This window comes from Mobula birostris, chromosome 21, assembly GCF_030028105.1.
Source record: "Mobula birostris isolate sMobBir1 chromosome 21, sMobBir1.hap1, whole genome shotgun sequence".
In the NCBI taxonomy this organism is placed as follows: domain Eukaryota; kingdom Metazoa; phylum Chordata; class Chondrichthyes; order Myliobatiformes; family Myliobatidae; genus Mobula; species Mobula birostris.
This window is the reverse complement of record NC_092390.1, coordinates 27,271,901-27,289,025: the sequence shown is the minus strand read 5'-3', so window position 1 is coordinate 27,289,025 and position 17,125 is coordinate 27,271,901. Positions and strand designations below refer to the sequence as shown.

At 42.1% G+C, this 17,125-nt stretch overlaps 1 protein-coding gene across 2 annotated transcripts in view; it reads right to left on the bottom strand.

The window, feature by feature from the left end:
* The window catches only part of ank3b (ankyrin 3b), a 390,132-nt gene that overhangs the window by 46,131 nt on the left and 326,876 nt on the right, over positions 1 to 17,125 (bottom strand). The window contains exons 32-38 of one of the 2 annotated variants that reach the window (XM_072239211.1): positions 15,345 to 15,573; positions 13,908 to 14,033; positions 11,684 to 11,806; positions 11,228 to 11,254; positions 9,813 to 9,897; positions 4,198 to 7,854; positions 97 to 4,122 (exon numbers count right to left, since the gene is read on the bottom strand). In XM_072239211.1, coding sequence (XP_072095312.1) covers positions 97 to 4,122; positions 4,198 to 7,854; positions 9,813 to 9,897; positions 11,228 to 11,254; positions 11,684 to 11,806; positions 13,908 to 14,033; positions 15,345 to 15,573 — 8,273 coding nt within the window. The remainder of the gene's footprint in view (positions 1 to 96; positions 4,123 to 4,197; positions 7,855 to 9,812; positions 9,898 to 11,227; positions 11,255 to 11,683; positions 11,807 to 13,907; positions 14,034 to 15,344; positions 15,574 to 17,125) is intronic. The other variant, XM_072239212.1, reaches the window with a different exon arrangement.

The window sequence follows — 17,125 nt, the reverse complement described above, 5'->3', positions numbered from 1 at the left end:
ACTAAAGATCAACAAGTCGAAAGTTTTACAAACTAGGCTTGATCTCCGCGGTGCGAGCCACGCGAGGCCCAGAAACCTGACTGCTCTCCTCCCCACCAGTCCTTTTACTGTTCCTTGTCTCACTGTAGACCTTTTCAACCTTTGATTTTAAAGATGCTGCCTCTGGTCTCATATCTCTAGGAGACCTCGATGCAACGGAGGGTAGGCCGGCTTCTGATAGAGATCCATTTCTCGGCGTGCTGTCTTCATCAGAGATCTCTGACTGCCCTTTTTTCTCTTCATTGGCATGTCGATCCACAAGTTTCATTGCCTCACTGCTAATCCCTTTAAAATATCCAAATGAATGTTTACAAACCTCACTTGGCTGCCCCTTGCTTGTTCTGCTTGACTTAGCTGTGGTATTGCTAGATCTTACCTTAACTGGCAATCTGGAATAAGATTGCTTAGACTTTACTTTTGCTATCTGCCCTTGCTCTATACTGGACTGGGATACTGTCAGTGGAGGCATATTAGTTTTGTCATTATTTTTAATAGGAATTCTAGATTTTGTCTCACAACATTTAGGAGGATCTGCTTTTGCCTTTAACTCATTCTTCCTAGGCTGTTTCATCTTGCATGCTGCCAGTTTCTGCTCTGTATGAGGAATTGACAGTGGGGCCATGGTTGCTTTTACTGGAAGTCTCGATTTGGGCTTTTTTACTTGTTCAGCAACTTGCTTAACAAGTTTTGCTACGTCAGTTGTTGGGGCTGTCAAGGACCCTAGATTTTTCTCTTCTGTGTGGACAACTGGTTCAATTGTTGGTTTGGCTTGAGACTGACTAATATCCCTAGCGCAGTCAGTTTCTGGGACTGGGGCATCAAACTTGTCTATATTATAACTTAAAGGCAAATCAGTGCTGTCATTTTCTATAATACACTCCTGACTCGTAGCTCTAGTCTCAACTGTAGCTATTTCTAGCACTGCATGTTCTGAAATCTGATAATCTAACAGCACAGTATCAGCTTTAACTTCAACCAGCTCAGTTGCACCCGTATCTTTCTTCATCGTCATTGTAGAAGCAGAAATTCCCATTTTAATTGGCGTGCGTAACTTGGGATCAACTTTTGCAGCTGTGGCTGATGAGGATTTGTCTGCTGCGTTGCCACCGGATACCGATTCCAGACCATTTCCGCTAGTCTGGGCTTTCTCGTGCTCAACTTGTGGTGCATCTGTTGATGCCTCAGTTGTGTTTTCCCCTGACTGAGGCAATGTTGTGACTACAAGTGTGTTTTTAACCCTTTCCCCCTTGTCCCCTGACTTCCCTTCAGCAGTATGCTCACCAATTTGGAAAAATTGGAGCCTTTCTTCAACAAAATCCCTCTTGCTCATGTCAATTGCACCACTGCGAGTCATCTCAAACATCTTCCCTTCATGAAATGGGAAGGGATTAGGCTCACTAGTTGGAGTGCTCTCATCTGTTGGGGTTCTGGCTGGGGTTGTATCTGGTGTTGTTGCTTGGGACCTGTCCTCTACTGCTAAGCCAAAGGCTTTTTGCTCATCCTCTCTCAACCTAGCTTCAAAGACTTCATCGTTTCCTCGGCCGTTAGACCATGGATCAAAGTCAAGGCCTTTGGTAGCAACAGTTTTAAACGGGGTTGCAAATTCTTCATCTAGATTGTAACTAAAATATGTATCATTAAACCCGGTTCTGTCAGGATGCCTGCCTTCCAAAGTGAAGATCTCGGGTCCTTGTTTACCATCAGTTTTCCCTTCGCCTTTCTTTTCAGAAGCCTGAGCTTTAGACTGGAAGGGTGTTTCTTCTTCAGCGCCTACCTTTCCTTCTTCCTCAATTACTGCAAGTTTACCCTGGCTATAGGAACGATCCCCCTGCTTCAATATCCCTTCAGTGACCCAAACATCCAGTTTGCTTTCTATTCCCTGATTCAAGGATTTAGAGTCCGTTTCAGTTAGGCCATCATCTTCATCCTGCAGGTCATATCCATCGAGAGAGTCAACTTCTGTAGCGTCGGTGTCATGGGAGAATTCTGCAGTCGTTGCTATGGAGCACTCGGTGATTGACTGATCGTTGTTGCCATTCAGGACTGCATCCGCCTCAGAAGTAACATCCAAATCAAACTTTTCATCGCCATCTTGGGGATCATCGTCTTTGCTATGCTTCTCTTTTGGTTTCGGCTTTGACGAGCCGGGAGGGGTGTCATCCTGAAGTTTGAAGGTGTACTTTTTCAGAGGGGCTGGCTGAAAGATGGATTCGTCGCTGCTTGAATCACTGTCATTGGCCCCAGGCGGGATAGGGGAGGGTGGTTGTACTCTGATGACAGGCTCAGCCATGAAGTGTTTATCATGCTCTTCCTGCAAGTTCAGCTCAATTACGTCCAGCTCATCTTCCGTGGGTGCACAGTGGTCTTTCTTCCTGATGCTGGGCACCTCTGTATCCAAAGTGTTGATAGGAGGGGGCGGAGGGAATTCGATGTAGGCTATTCGATTTTCCTTCGGGCGTTTGTCACTTCCGTCTAAATCGCTCTGCTTCGGGGATCTTGTAAATCCACTCACATCTTTAACGGAGGCTACTCTGGCCAGATCTTCTTCCTCTGATTCTCCGGGTACTTCAGGAATTGGACTAGGTTTTCCATGCATGGATGGCACCTGGGAAGAAAGTTCATAGCTGACTTCCTCGGAACTGGGTGTTTCCGGCGTAAGAGGACTTTTACCAGAACTCTCTATAAGTGATACTTGTTCCAAGGTGTCATCTTCTGGACTACCCTGAGGAGAGGGGGACGGCTTATGCTGGCGAACGGTATAAAATGTGCCCCTCGTCTCTTGCACTGTCCTACTCTCTTGACTGACTATTCGCTTAAGATTTCCTTGTTGAGGGCCCGTTGCTTCTTTCTCATAGTGTTTCCCCATCTGGACCACACTGACGTAGACAGGCAAAGCCTTTATTTCTTTAAAACCTTCAATGCTTGCCAAAGGTGCTGCTTTATCCAAACACTCAATTGGACTCTGATCAAAGAACTCGCTCAGCGAAGAATCTTTAACAGGACTAAACTCCAGAGAGTCAGGAGATTTGACAGGGGAGGTTTCCAGTTCTTCCCGACAACTGTCTGTGCTTTCCCTAACTATGGACTGACTATCCTTGGATTCATTGGTCTGGATATTGGCTGCGGGTGCTTCACTGAACTGTTGACCCTTTCTGGCTCTACCACGTGTCACGTTGACGGCTACATCAACCTCGTGGAATTTCATCTGGCCACCGTTGCATGGCTGGATCTTTGACAGTTTTGGTTTTTCTTCAGGAACTCTGACTGGGATCTGTGATGGACCTGAATCCTCCTTTTTCGTGGGCTTAGCTACAGAACTCTCACTGTCTCTGATAATTCGCTCTGTGCAACCCATTTTCTGGGACAGAGATCCCTTCTCCTTTATCAAATGCCTGTTATTTGACAGGTGCTCCTTGTCCATAACAGGGCTGATCTTTTCTCTCATCAGCCCGTCAGATCTAAGCTCAGCCTGAGCCACGTCATGTTCCATCAGGTTGTCGTGCACAAGAACATGCGTAAGTGATTTGCGATTGGAGTTTCCACAGTTTTCCCAGGTTCTGTACACCTTTTTCTCTTTATCCAATTTTACTTGCGGTTCAGGATCTTTTCTCAATGATGCTGCCATTTCAGAAGTCTGAACTGTGCCTTTTGTGCCAAACACCAACTGCTTTGGAGTCGTGGCCACATGCGATGTAATCTCCACCACCTTCTGAAGCACTGGCGACACAGTATCGGTTCCCATGTTAAAACCTCCGAGATTGCTCAAGTCCTTGAACTTGCTGGAGTGCACTTCCTTCACTGTTGAAATGGCCCCTTCCGCTGCGTGCTCCAATTTCTTCTGATTAATTTCCTTTAAAGAGAATTGGTAGATTGGCAGCTTGCTTTCGTGCAGTCTTTTAACAGACACACTTAGTGGATCTTCTCGCAAGTTCCTTTCTGCAAAGTTTGTTTTCACCTCCTCAACAACTTGAGCGCTAGAGCAAGGAGCAATCATTTTTCTCAGCTTGCTGTCAGGCTGATCGTCTTGAACACCGTCTTGCAAGGGGGCGCTTCGAGAGGATTTGCTGCCTTTCTGCATTACAGCTGGCTCGGACTCTGAATATGGAATATTATTTACAGTTTGTTTTAAATGAAATGATGTTTGTGAGAGATCTTCACACTGCTTCATTTTATGTTTCATGTCATCTGAAAGGGGCAGGCAAGTCCTTTGAGCAGAATCCATCAGTGCATTGGCCACTCTCTTCTCCTCGGCACGGACCGAATATTTACGGAGACACTGCTCGTTCAGCCTCTCTTGGCTCCATTCGTCACTGGGCGCTATATCAGACAGCCGCAACTTCTCTGGACTGCTGCTAGCAGAACTGAACCCCGAATGGCTTTGCACTCCTTCCCTCTTGTGTGGCTTTTTTTCTGGCGACTGCAGTTCATCGTTTAGCTTCTCTGTTTTGTCTCGAAAAAACTGAGATACTTCAGTCAGCTTCTCTTCTGCCTCCTTCACCGTTCTGTCAACCCTGTCTTCATAAATGAGCTTCTCTCTGCCACCTTCCAGTCTGTCTTCACTAAAGCGCATCCACAGAGCGTGCTTTGGACTGCCAGACTCCGGTGGATAGTGTAATACTGCAACCTTTTCGTAGCGACTCCCCTGACCAGTGGATCTGTCAATGTTATCAGGTATCATTTTGTGCAGCTTAGCAAGTTCCCTCTCCTGTGAGGGATCACTCGGTCTCTTGTAATGACCAATGGCCTGTGAGCCCAGGCAAAAGGCCGAGGTCTGCTCGGTGGCAGAATCTTCAGTATCAGAATGAGGAATGTCCATTTTTTCAGAAAGAAGCATCTTCTCTGCAAACCTGTAGGACTCCCCCCTCAGCTCGGAATATTCATCGTCGTGGTACTCGACTGACTGCTGAGTGAGAAGCTTCAGCGTCTTGTACGAGTCATCGGAGATGAGCTGCGCCGAGCTGGGACGGCTCTCATCTTCCTGGGAGACAGGAGTGTTCACTCTTGAGGATTCCATGTAGGAGGGAAGGGATTCCTCGGCTGTGAGCTCCTCCTCTTCCCGCTGTGCCTGCTCATCCTGACCAGCGTCAAACCTCTCAGGGAGAACTTTGGCTTCTCTTACTTCACTGTCCCCCAAAAAATCTTTCTGATAAACGAATAATTCTCTTTCAGGGTGTTTTTTCGTCTCCCTTATAATGACTTCTGTAGGCTCTATTTTATTTCCCTTTTCAATATGAAATTCAAAAGTTCTTTCAACTTTTGGTTTCAAGTTAGAGTCTTTATCAAGGTAAATCGACATTGCTTCTGCAGCCTTGTTGCTTTCTGAAGGAACTGTCGATTTATGCTCAAACAGACCAGCTAGCTCTTTGGAAGGATCACGGCCTGACTGAAAAGCCTTCATTATATCACGAACTGACATAGTTTCTTCTATTCTCTCACTCGTGTTGCTTTCGGTACAGGGGGGTGTGTGATAAACCATCCTAGTGGTTGTTGTAATTTGAGTTTCTTCTTTCACACGCACTTCTTTGCTCTTTAAGCATTTACTTTCTTCGTCCTCTGATTTCATTTTAATTTGAAAAGCTTTCATCTTGTCTTTTATTGACCCAATTGGCTTCTCTTCCACTTCCGAGAACATATCTGCATTTTGCAATGGAGCCAACCCCTCGGCTTTGGGCTCCTGCATTTCACCTAGTGAAGGTTCATAGCTTCTAATGACGCGGACTACTTCTGTACGTGTTTCTGTGATGACTGGAGGTATGGGAACGTCGTGAAAGAGAGGCTTAGGCCCAGTGCTCTCTGCACTTTGAGGGGCAGAAGGCGTCTTTTCGCTCCTGGTCTCAAACCCGCTATCTGACAGAGGACTCTTATCCTGATCATGTTGAGAAAAATCATCAGGCGACTCCAGAATAGCTTCAGTCGCCATCAACGCATCTGCAAGCTTGCTGAGTTCCTTCTCCGACGCCGACGGCCGCATGGGAGGCGGAGGCATCTTAAGTTTATGTTCTGGCAAAGGCATGGTTGGCTTATGAGTCCTTTTAGAGAACATTTTATCTTCACCTTCTTTTTTGATGTCAGTTTGGCGATATTTATTATCACCCATTTTTCCCAGCGTATCAATTCCAAGATCGTTCGTCAAATAGTCAACGACTCTTGCCAAACTGAAGTCCTTTTCTCCTCCATTTTTTACTTTTATTGGTACATACGTGCCGAAGTGCTCATTAGCCTTTTGCTTTGCCTCCTCAATATCATCACAGTCGAACATGACCCATTCACCCTCACCTGAAAGCTCACCATTTGTCTGAGCTCCTTTCACACCAGTCTTATTCTCCGTCAGCCCATCTTTCTGAAGGATCTCACTAACTTTCACCAAGTCTTCTTTAACTTTCTCCACAAGCTTAAAAGGTTCCTCACTTTCGTCTTCGCTCTTTACTCCTTTTGCAGACATTTCCGACGGGAATGCCTTGTCACTAGCAGAATCCGTCTGCAGGATGGCTGTCATCTTCATTAAGTCTTCCTTCATCTCAGCCACATCTTTCAGAATTTCCTGACTTGAGGACAGAGAGGGGGCAGATGAAAGTTTCAGTGCTGAAGGAGCTAGGCTCAGGGAGTTCTTCAGTGGGGACAATGTCTTGGTAAACTGAGACTGTACTTGTGTGCGAGACTCTGTGGTCAAGGATTTTACTGGTGACAACAAGGCAGCAGCTGACTTGGTTAATGGTGTAGTCTCTGAGAGTCTTTTCAGTTGAGGTTCTGATAACACATTTACAACAGAGTACACAGGTACAGTTATTGTTGATGATGTCACAGATGTGGTGGTCACAGACGAAGACCTCAATGAAGAATACAAGGAGCCAGCAGAAGGTAATCTTATCGTCTGAAAAGCAGAAGGGGCTGCTGACGCAAAGGATTTAAGAGGGGCAAATGTGACGCTATTACTGGTGGTGTAGGCTTTCTCCATTGCATTTTGTACAGTTGTGATGCACTTGTTTGCCAGCATAGCGGCTGATGCTTTCTCAGGAGACGAACCAGATGTCTGACTGCTGAAAAAAGCTGCAGCTGAGGGATACTTGACTGGTGACACCACTCCATTAGCAGATATCTGGCCATTCGATGAAGTGGCCAACTTAGAAGGAGAAAATGAGGCAGCAGGAAGTCCTTGGGCTGCTTCGATGACAGATTTAACAGGAGAAGACCCCAAAGATGACATGGATTTCAAAGGAGAGGACAGGACCGTGGGTGCTGTTGTAATTATGGACTTGAATGGCAAGGTGGATGAGTACATGTTAACAGTAGCTTTAGGGGAAGCTGGCGGCGTCATGGTAATGGAAGATCTCTCCAGAAGTGATCCTGCTGTTGATGCCGGAGAAAGCCGTGAAGAAAGCAATGACGAAGTTAGTCCTTTTACAGAAGGTGATTCAGGCATTACTGATGCTTTCACTGGTGAAGAAACCAAAGCAGAGGAAGATTTAACAGAATACGGAGTCTGCGTCACTACAGTTTTTATAGGTGAAGATGTGGACTTAAATGATCTAAGTGGAGATGCTAAATCACTCATAGATCTTACTGAGGAAGTTGTGGAAGCTCCTATGGTTGATCTGATAGGTGAAGCAGAAGAGACAGACCAAATTGATTTTAGTGGGGAGGCTGTAGGCGTGTTGGACGTTGAACTTGAAAGAGAGGTAATTCCAGACTTGGCTTGTCCAGCTACCGAAATGGGTGTTGTTGCCCATGATTGAAAAGGCCTTGTTTGAAAGATTGGCTTGTACGAGTATGGTGCAGGGTAAGACCTGGTGGTTCCTGTACTTCGTTCAATGATTTCTTTTAAAAAATTCAGAAATAAAATCCAAATTTTAAATAAAAATCAACAAGATAAAATTAAAGAAATGGAGAGACCAGAGAAAAGAGAAATTAGTCAGTAAATATGGTTAAACAGTTAGAAGAAAGTTCAAAACATACAACAATAAACTCAGTGAGAATAGTGATTGACCTGCTTGATTTGAAAAGAATATTTTAATTTGTTTCTTTTCAACTGTACAATAGTTATGAAACTAGAAAGCAATCAAAGCAGAAAATGAAGCAACACAAAAAGTAAAATGAAAGAACGGAAATAGGGTAGAAAAGACAAATGAAACACAAACATGAAACAAATAGTAAGAAATACAAAGGAGTTTCTGAACTACCTACTTCACTTATCAGTAGTTACGGCTAAATCTAGCACTTCTATACATGCCACCAGGAGAGAAATGAGGGAGAATGTACATTTTATCCAGCATTATTACTATAGAAACTCATTATTCTGATGTAAATTGAAGTTTTTTAGTAAAAGTAAAAGTATAATCAATTAGTCTTATGACACACAATAATATCCAACAGATGTCATTTGATGTGGAAACTATGCTGCAACAGAAGTGAAGCCAACAAATTCATCCATTCTGAGTCAACATGACACACTGCCAACAATGTTGTCAAGACTTCCTTCCACACCAGCACAACTTAAAATGTACTCTCAAAACCGGTTTGAGAAATGACCACATTATGTTATCAGCCGAGCTCCCTCTCTCTGCGAGTTAGAAAGTAGTGCATTCAAGTTTCATTCCAGAGACTTGAAACAAAATACAGATGACTGGCCCAAGGCAGCAACAGGAGAAGGCTGCATTTACAAGGATGTTGCCTACTATCTAAGATAATAAACAAATATCTTGCTGTCCGATTAAATAATATTGATGATTAGTTTGAAATAGAGCAAATGAGATCTCCCTAGTACACTTCAGAACTTAAACCAAAGTCAATATAAGTAATTATCTGGTCTCAACATCACATCACTACATATGGGCAATGCTGTCCCTAACTGCAAGGGCTTAGTAGCCTGGTTGAATTCCTATAATGAAAGACTTAGTATATAATTATGTAGTTCTAAGACACTCTGGGAGATCCCACGTTCATGAAAGATGCTTCAAAAATACAAGTAATTTTCCTTTTGTTCCAATATCCCTAATGAGGGCTCTAACCCTACGGAACATTACAGCACAGAACAGGACCCTTGGCCCACAATGTTATGCTGACCTTTTATTCTACTCTATGATCAATATAACCCTTCCCCCCACCCAACCCATACATAGTCCTCCATTTTTCTATTAGCCATGTGCCTAGCTAAGAGTTTCTTAAATACCCCTAATGTATCTGCCTCAACCACCACTCCTGGCACCCACGTTCCATGCACCCACCACTCTCTGTGCAAAAAAACTTCATTCTGACATTCCCCTCTACATTTTCCTCCAATTAAGCCCTCTTCTAGTACACATTTCTACCTTAGGAAAAAATACCTCTGGCCATCCACATGATTTATGCCTCTTATCTACTTATACACTTCTAAGATAGATGGAATTTTAAAAGTAAAAGTCCTTTGAAACATGACTGAATCTAGTGTAACTTTAAAATTCTTGAACAAAACAGCAGCCAATCCTGGACAAGTGTTGCCTTTCATTTTTAATGGGCTATATTAAGGAATGGATAACAATCAACATGAAAAATAAATCTTCAGCAAAAAATTATATATGCATCAAAAAGGAATGAAAATGAAAATTTAAAAAATGAGTGGGTTTGCAAATCAAAGCTAGTTCTTGCTTTCCAGCTGCATGTTTTATCAGCTAACACTGGTAAAATGTAGTACAAATTTATTTGTTCAAGCATTTCATTTTAAAATTTAAAGAAAAATTATTAATGAATATCAAGCAAGACCGATATTGCAGGGAGAGATTAATAAAGATTAGACTCACTCATTCCAGGTTCAGCAAGATAGCTGTAGCGCTTACGTAATGCCATAGATGCAAAAGTTTGACGGCGGTCAGAAGCTCTCTCGACCTTGAAGAAAAAGACGTGTTGATATTTTGTTATTTTTTTCCTATGTGATATATTTTTATTTGAATTTTAAGTTTAAGTTTTTATTTATAAATAATATTCTGATATATGTACAAACCCAACCAAACTAATGTGATTTTCTTTAATATCTTGACTGAGGAGTCAATTGCCCCTCCCTTATTTTTTCATTGCACACATTATAAAAATAGAAATTCAGAAAAAACGCTACACTCACCATCTAGGATGTTTTACAAAGGTAGCTACATGTTGTTTCCAATTATTATTTTCTGCTTTAGTAATTTCACCATTAATTCCTCTTTCAGACCTTGCCATGTTTCCTCCTCCTGGTGGGAGGAACATACAGTACAGGCCACGAAACTCATGATGCCACCTCCAGCTAAAAGACTAGCAGGATGAGGCTGCTCCTGCATCTGGGAATGCCCAGCTGCATCGAACAGTCCAATGAATGAAGGCAATCAAGTTGAAATGCTAGTCACACTCTAGGAAGTGAACCTATCCTCAAATGGTCAGGGACCCCTGCCACATTGATGAGATTCACAAGAAGTCAGTGTAGACACACCATGGACAAATGTAGCAAGAATGGAATTTGTAAATGCAAGCACACAACATACAGACTCACGTAAAACACCTCACCACAAGTACATAAGAGTCAGCTTCCTAAGTGATTAAAACACATTAAAGGTGTATGTTATAATTTTGAATTGTTGCACTTTAGTTAGTGGCTTTTTAGTAAACGGTTACAATAAATATTCTGGTGTATAATGCTGGTAAAGGGGGCACGGAGTTAATTAAATTACATTGGGCCATAGGTACTTCAACTAACTCATAGACTGCTCTAATCCAGCATAAGATACAAAGAAATGTTTATTGTGACCACAAGCAGACACATTGTGATGCAGTTATTGAGCTATGGCAGTTGACCCAGTTGTTGGCAATAAAATTAACGTTTTCTTTCTCTGCTAACAACTCAAATTATATTATATCACGCTGTACCGAACACCCAAAAAAACACATGTAGACATAAAGACTCCATTGAACAATTTCAGAGATCCTAAATACTACCTTTAGCCCTGAAAGTATTAATTAAGTAGGATCATAAATTACACTATTTCCCAGTTACATCCAAAATTAACTTAAATAGAGAAATAATTTAGTTCTATTGCATTTGGCAAAGGAAGTTTGGTGGTTAATTGAACCTGAAAATCATCAGGTGATTTTCATCTTGAAAGACCAAATCCAACTGCAAAAATGTCCACTGCAATAACTTAATAGTCATCACGAAGTTTAGATAGATTATCAGATTTTCCTTTACCTCTTCGTCTGGATCTGATTCGGCTTCCTTATGGTCCCAAGAAGCATTGCAGAGACAAGGAGTATTATAATGGACAGCAGGGAAAAGAAACATCAGGATATGAAAAGGACCCAGTGGGAGTACAAGAAGGAAGCTAATTAGCACAAGATCAAAACAAGTCCAAAGCCAGCAAAACCAAAAAAAAATCAAACTTGATTTCACATTTACCAACAAAAAAAAATCACAACAAATGATGGAAAATATTGCAGGACTTTTGGCCTCTAAGTTACCAGCCAGAGCTGGTAAACAAACCACACTATAATCTAGGAAACTGGTTTTAATGACTACTTGTAAAAGAACGCAGCATGTTTTATAAAGTAAGTGTTTATAGATTAAAAAAAAACAGGTTCTTAGAAAGTGATGTCATTTATCTAGCTTCTTTCAACAGAAGACCAGCTTATGAGTCTTTTCACGTACCTTTTTGTGAGCCGGCAGTGTAATGTTCAGATTACAGATAGCTGCTTGTGGCAATCCTTTGGAAGTTTTTGGTTCCTTAAGGAATGACAGACGACCACAGGGCTCCTGGCTGTTGTCTCGAACCTAGAAATAAGAACCATTCGGATTTATATGAGGTTACTTTGCTGAACTCTCTGACCTGGATGGCCACACACCAACCGTTGACAATCTTTCTCATAAGCTCAGAAACACAAGAGATTCTGTAGATGCTGCCTGCTAAGTACTCGTCTACAAAACTGGCTACAGCAGCACATGTTCAGACTGCTTAAAAATATTTACAGAGGTACCTTCAAGAATTCGTTCAGAAGTATATTTGGTATTGGGGCAGACAGTAGATTGGCATTTAACCTTTCGGGGTCTGGTTATGGCCATGTTGTAGGCTCCAGGTGTTCCACAGGAAACAGCACTTGTGCAATAGAATTTGCTCACATTTCCAGTGCAGATAGTCTCAATTGAGTTCCAGTGGGGAATAGAAAATTTGTCAGTAACTAGCAACATCACTAATATCTAATAGTTTTAAGGAAAATGCACTCTGGTGCATGAAAGAGAGCTCATTTGAAGCTAACACTGAGGCAGACTGATGCACAATGACTCATCCACTCCAATCTGCACAAATTCACTGCAGGCTTCTTATATGATTTTCAATCTGAATATTCTTAGGACGATAAATAGGAACTGCATTGGACTGGTTGTTAAACTTAGATAAGTGAAGTTTACAATTAAGATCATTGACCCATCAGCTAAAAAAAAGTTTGGAAAAGTGGTTTATATTTAGGCAAAACAAAGTCATTCTCCAGCCCTGCTGCAGGGTCTCAGACAGGAATGTCGACTGTACTCTTTTTCATAGATGCTCCCTGGCCTGCTGAGTTCCTCCAGCGTTATGTATGTGTTGCTTGGATTTCCAGCATCTGCAGGTTTCCTCTTGTTTGTGAAAGTCATTTTCTGCTCTTTTATAAAAAACTTCTGTTCTATTTCACTTTGGATGCACAGCTTGAACGTGTTCGCCACCAAACCTTCATGAATCAAATTCATCTCGAAACAAATGAGCTAATAAATCGATGACTGATTGACTATCAGTTTATACTGGGGCAGCACGGGAGTGTAGCGGTCAGCGTAACGCTACTACAGTGCGAGCGATCACTGATCAGGGTTCAATTCCCACTGCTGTCTGTAAGGAGTTTGTACGTTGTCCCTGTGACTGCTTGGGTTACCTCCAGATGCTCTGGTTTCCTCCCACATTCCAAAGACATAGAGTTAGGTTAGTGGGCTGTGGGCAGATTATACTGGCGTCAGAAGTGTGGCGACATTTGCGGGTTTTCCTAGCACAATCCTGACTGATTTGATTTGATGCAAACAATACATTTCACTGTATGCATTGATGTTTTGTTGTACATGTGGCAAATAAAGCTAACCTTTAATTTTTCTTTATCTTCTCTTTCTCTTCTACTTTTGTCCCTCCTGAAACCTCTCCTATTTTCTTCCCTCCATTAAGATATTCGTTCAGATCTACGTCAATGTCAGAGGTGGCATTGTGGTGCAGTTATTAAAGCTGCTGGCCCAAAGCTCAAGTAATTCTAGTTCAGCCCTTGCCTCTGCTGTTGATGGTGTGGGGTTTGCACAATTTCCCCTAAACCGCAAGGTTTTGACCGCACAGGTTTGTTAAAACAGCTTAAGCACATTTCAAGGCAAAGTTCTAGCAGATGCTACCCAACACCTGTTCAGAGTCTGCTCTGCTTCATATGAGAGCCTTCCAAAACCGAAAATCAGCTTAATCTTCAGTAACAAGATAACTGGCCCAATGTCTCTGAAAGCAGAGCGTATTTTCGTTGTGGGACAGATGTTTGCTAGGAATTGAGAGATCTTGCTCTTTTTAGAAAATTGCCATGAGATCTTTAATGTCCATTTGAGTTGGGAAATGAAGCCTTTGCTTATGATTCCATCTAAAAGATAGGAAGCAATCCTACACACTCTCCATGTGGAATATCATGTCCACCTAAACCTGGTGCTGAGTTCTATACTGAGACTTGAATCCATGACCAGAGACTTGGAGACAAGAGTACTCCCAAATGAGCCAAAATGACACAACTTCATGACCAATCATTGTCTTCTTTGCTAGTTTACATTCTGTTTCCTAACTAGATCATGAAGTGCTATCGAATGTACAATCAATGCAAAGTTCTCTTACCTTCACACCAAAGGGCAATCTATTTTCTTTAAAAGCGTAGAAGTTGAATACAAGTTGCTGGCCCGCTTTGGCTAGAGGAACCAGGTTTCCATAGCAATCCACAAAGATGGGTTTACCTTCTAGCACCTGTTGGTTACCATTGCAAAGTTACACAACCGTTGACTAAAGAATTGTCATTCGTTCTGATGCATTTATTTCTGGAAAGTTATCAAATAAAAAAGATTTATGAACTTATTTTAAATCCCTTTAAATCCGTGTTCCAGAAAAAACAAAAAGAATTTCTCAAAGCTTACTTTTAATTAGGTCCCTGCTCAATGGAAAGTGAGAAGGAATTTCCTTTTCCCCTTTCGGTCAACATGCTGAGATACCACTAACCTTTGACCTGACTAGGCTCACACCTCCCAGAGTTCTCATGGGGGGTGGTGGGGGTTGCAGTGTGATAGATAGTGAGACTACAGTTCAGGAATTATAAACGGCACAACTCATTCAAGTCTGATACGTTCATTAGATCATAGTTGATACCTCATCCCGACCTTGGCACTTTTTATCTCTCTCAATATTCTCTCTTGACAAAATAAATATCAAGCTTGGCCTTGACAGCTCCAAACATTACTCCCTGCCCAACAGCAGTGGAGATGAATCCAAATTGGCTCTACCCTTTGTGTGAAAACAGTGTTCTCTATTTCCCTCCTCACTGGTCTCCATTTCAAAGCAAAACCCCATTTTTTTTGTTTTCCCATTGTCAGAGAGGTTTTCTGTATGCAGACTGATACAAAATAAAATCAAAGCCATTGAACCAAACTATTCATACGCACTACAGAAATATTCACACTACAGAAACTAAGTGGTAGCACTAGACAGAATGTAGAAGAGATACAACAGGATGTTGCCTGGTATGGATGGCCTTTGTTTGGAAAAGGTGCGATCAGACTCACTGGAGTGCTGGATGCTGAGGGATGATCTTAGGGGTTCATAAAATTACGAGAGGCATACATACTGTAGACTGATAGAAACAGTCTTCTTCCAGGTGTATGGGAGTGTACAACATAGATTAAAGGTGAGAAGGGAAAGATTTAGTGAAGATCTGAGAGGCAAATTTTTCTACACAGAGGGTGGAGGTTATATGGAATATGCTACCAGAAGAGGTTATAGACAAGTAATAATCAGAACTTCTGACTCCTTCTCTGGCAGTTTGTTCCATATAACCAGGTCGAAAAACATTTGGATTTGTACATGGATAGGAAAAGAGTAGGGGCATTTGGGTGAAATTCAGGAAAATGGGATTAGTGTAGACAGACCCTCGATTGTGTGGACATGTCAGGCTGTTTCTGGGCTGTATAACTCTATAATTCTATCTCAAAGCTGACATCCAGAGACTAGTTACGAGCCGACAACCAAAAAACAACCACAGCACCGAGAATCCGCACGAGTGTGTACCTCAATGTCTTTACTCCGTGCCACTTCTGTGAAGTTTTCCTGTTGCTCTAACGTCTTGTCAACTTTATCGTCCGTCATGCAGAAACAACGCAGGCGGGCCTCCACTGGGTCGTGCATTTTGGCAAATACGACAAATTTAGCCATGTAGGGGACACAGATCAACTCCCTGTACAGCTGCGTGGCTAAGCTAACAGTTTCTGGCACCTGATGACAGTCGACAAGCCAAAACCTGCACAAAGAATTACAAACATGTTCAAAGACATCTCAAGTTTTGCATGTGTTAATATTGACACACTAGACCATTAGAATTGGAGATCACAAATCACTTATAAAGCTGCCTTTATGAGTATTTTAATTGGCCATTGGTGGTTATTTTATTTCCTGGTAGCTGGTGAATATCAACACACAGGATCAACAGAACAATCAATCTGGATAAATAGCTCATGGAAGTCCCAATATTTGAGACTTTCTCCCCAGTACTTGATTCAGTTAATGAAAACTGTCATGACTTTTGTATGACAGACGTACAAATATGGTGGGTGGGGGGGGGGGGGGGGAGTTGCATAAACAGTTTACAGTCTTTTCTGCCTTCTTGCATCTACACCATCATCATCATGTGCAGTGTCGTATGACGAGGGTGATTATGGTCTCATGACCATGATGTTCTTGGCAAATTTTTCTACAGAAGTGGTTTACTATTGCCTTCTTCCGGGCAGTGTCTTTACAAGACGGATGACCCCAGCCATTATCAATACTCTTCAGAGACTGTCTGCCTGGCATCAGTGGTCACATAACCAGGACTTGTGGTATGTGCCGGTTGCTCATACAAACATCCACCACCTGCTTCCTTGGCTTCATATGACCCTGATCGGGTCACCTTGCCCAAGGGTGACCTGCAGGCTTACGGAGGGAAGGAGCGCCTTACATCTCCTTTGGTAGAGACGCCTCTCCATCCCACCACCCACATTTGTACCGAGATTCACTTCAGGCCATTCATATAAATTAACGAAAAAATAACAATTATTATTGTTAGCATATACATTTCTTCATAAGCTTCCTATCAATAGTAAGCAATTGTATTATCTGCACTAGAGGAATTTTCTTCAATTCCTTGCAAATAAACGTTTTGTGAAACAAATCAATTTTGTCTAACCACCCTGTAGAACTCTGACTGAATGACATATGAGCAACATATCTCATCATTCTCTAGAAGAAAATCGTTGCTAAACTTTAAAATTCTTTTGGATGCCAGGGTAGCAATGGCTAGAAGAACTGCTGCCCCCCAGTTCCAACCCGATCTCCGCTGCTGTCCGCATGGAGTGTGCACACTCTCCCTGTAACTAGAAGGGTTTCCCCCGACATCCTGCATTACATTAGTGTGTAGATGAGTGGCAGAATCTGGGGTGAGTTGCTTGGTATGTGGGAAGGTTGAAAGAAGAATCGGTATTATAGTTGGCTAAGTGGGCGCAGGGGTCTGCTTCTGTTCTGTGTGTCTCTAAAGTACCCATCTCTGGTACAAGCAATAACAGAGTAAAAAGAAGCAACTAATAATAACTTCATTTATAGAGCAATTTTCATAGTTCAAAGTCCTTTAAAAGTGCAAACATGAAAAAAACAAGCATGAAAGTAAAAGACAAAAAGATGTTAGTTAAGAGCAAGATTAAATAAACAGCTGGATTTAAAAGTATCAACCAAGTCTGCATCTCTTACAGTTTTAGGTATTGAATTTCACAGTTCAGTGACATTCAGGTACACTTGATGTAGTTCAGATGAAAGGAGTC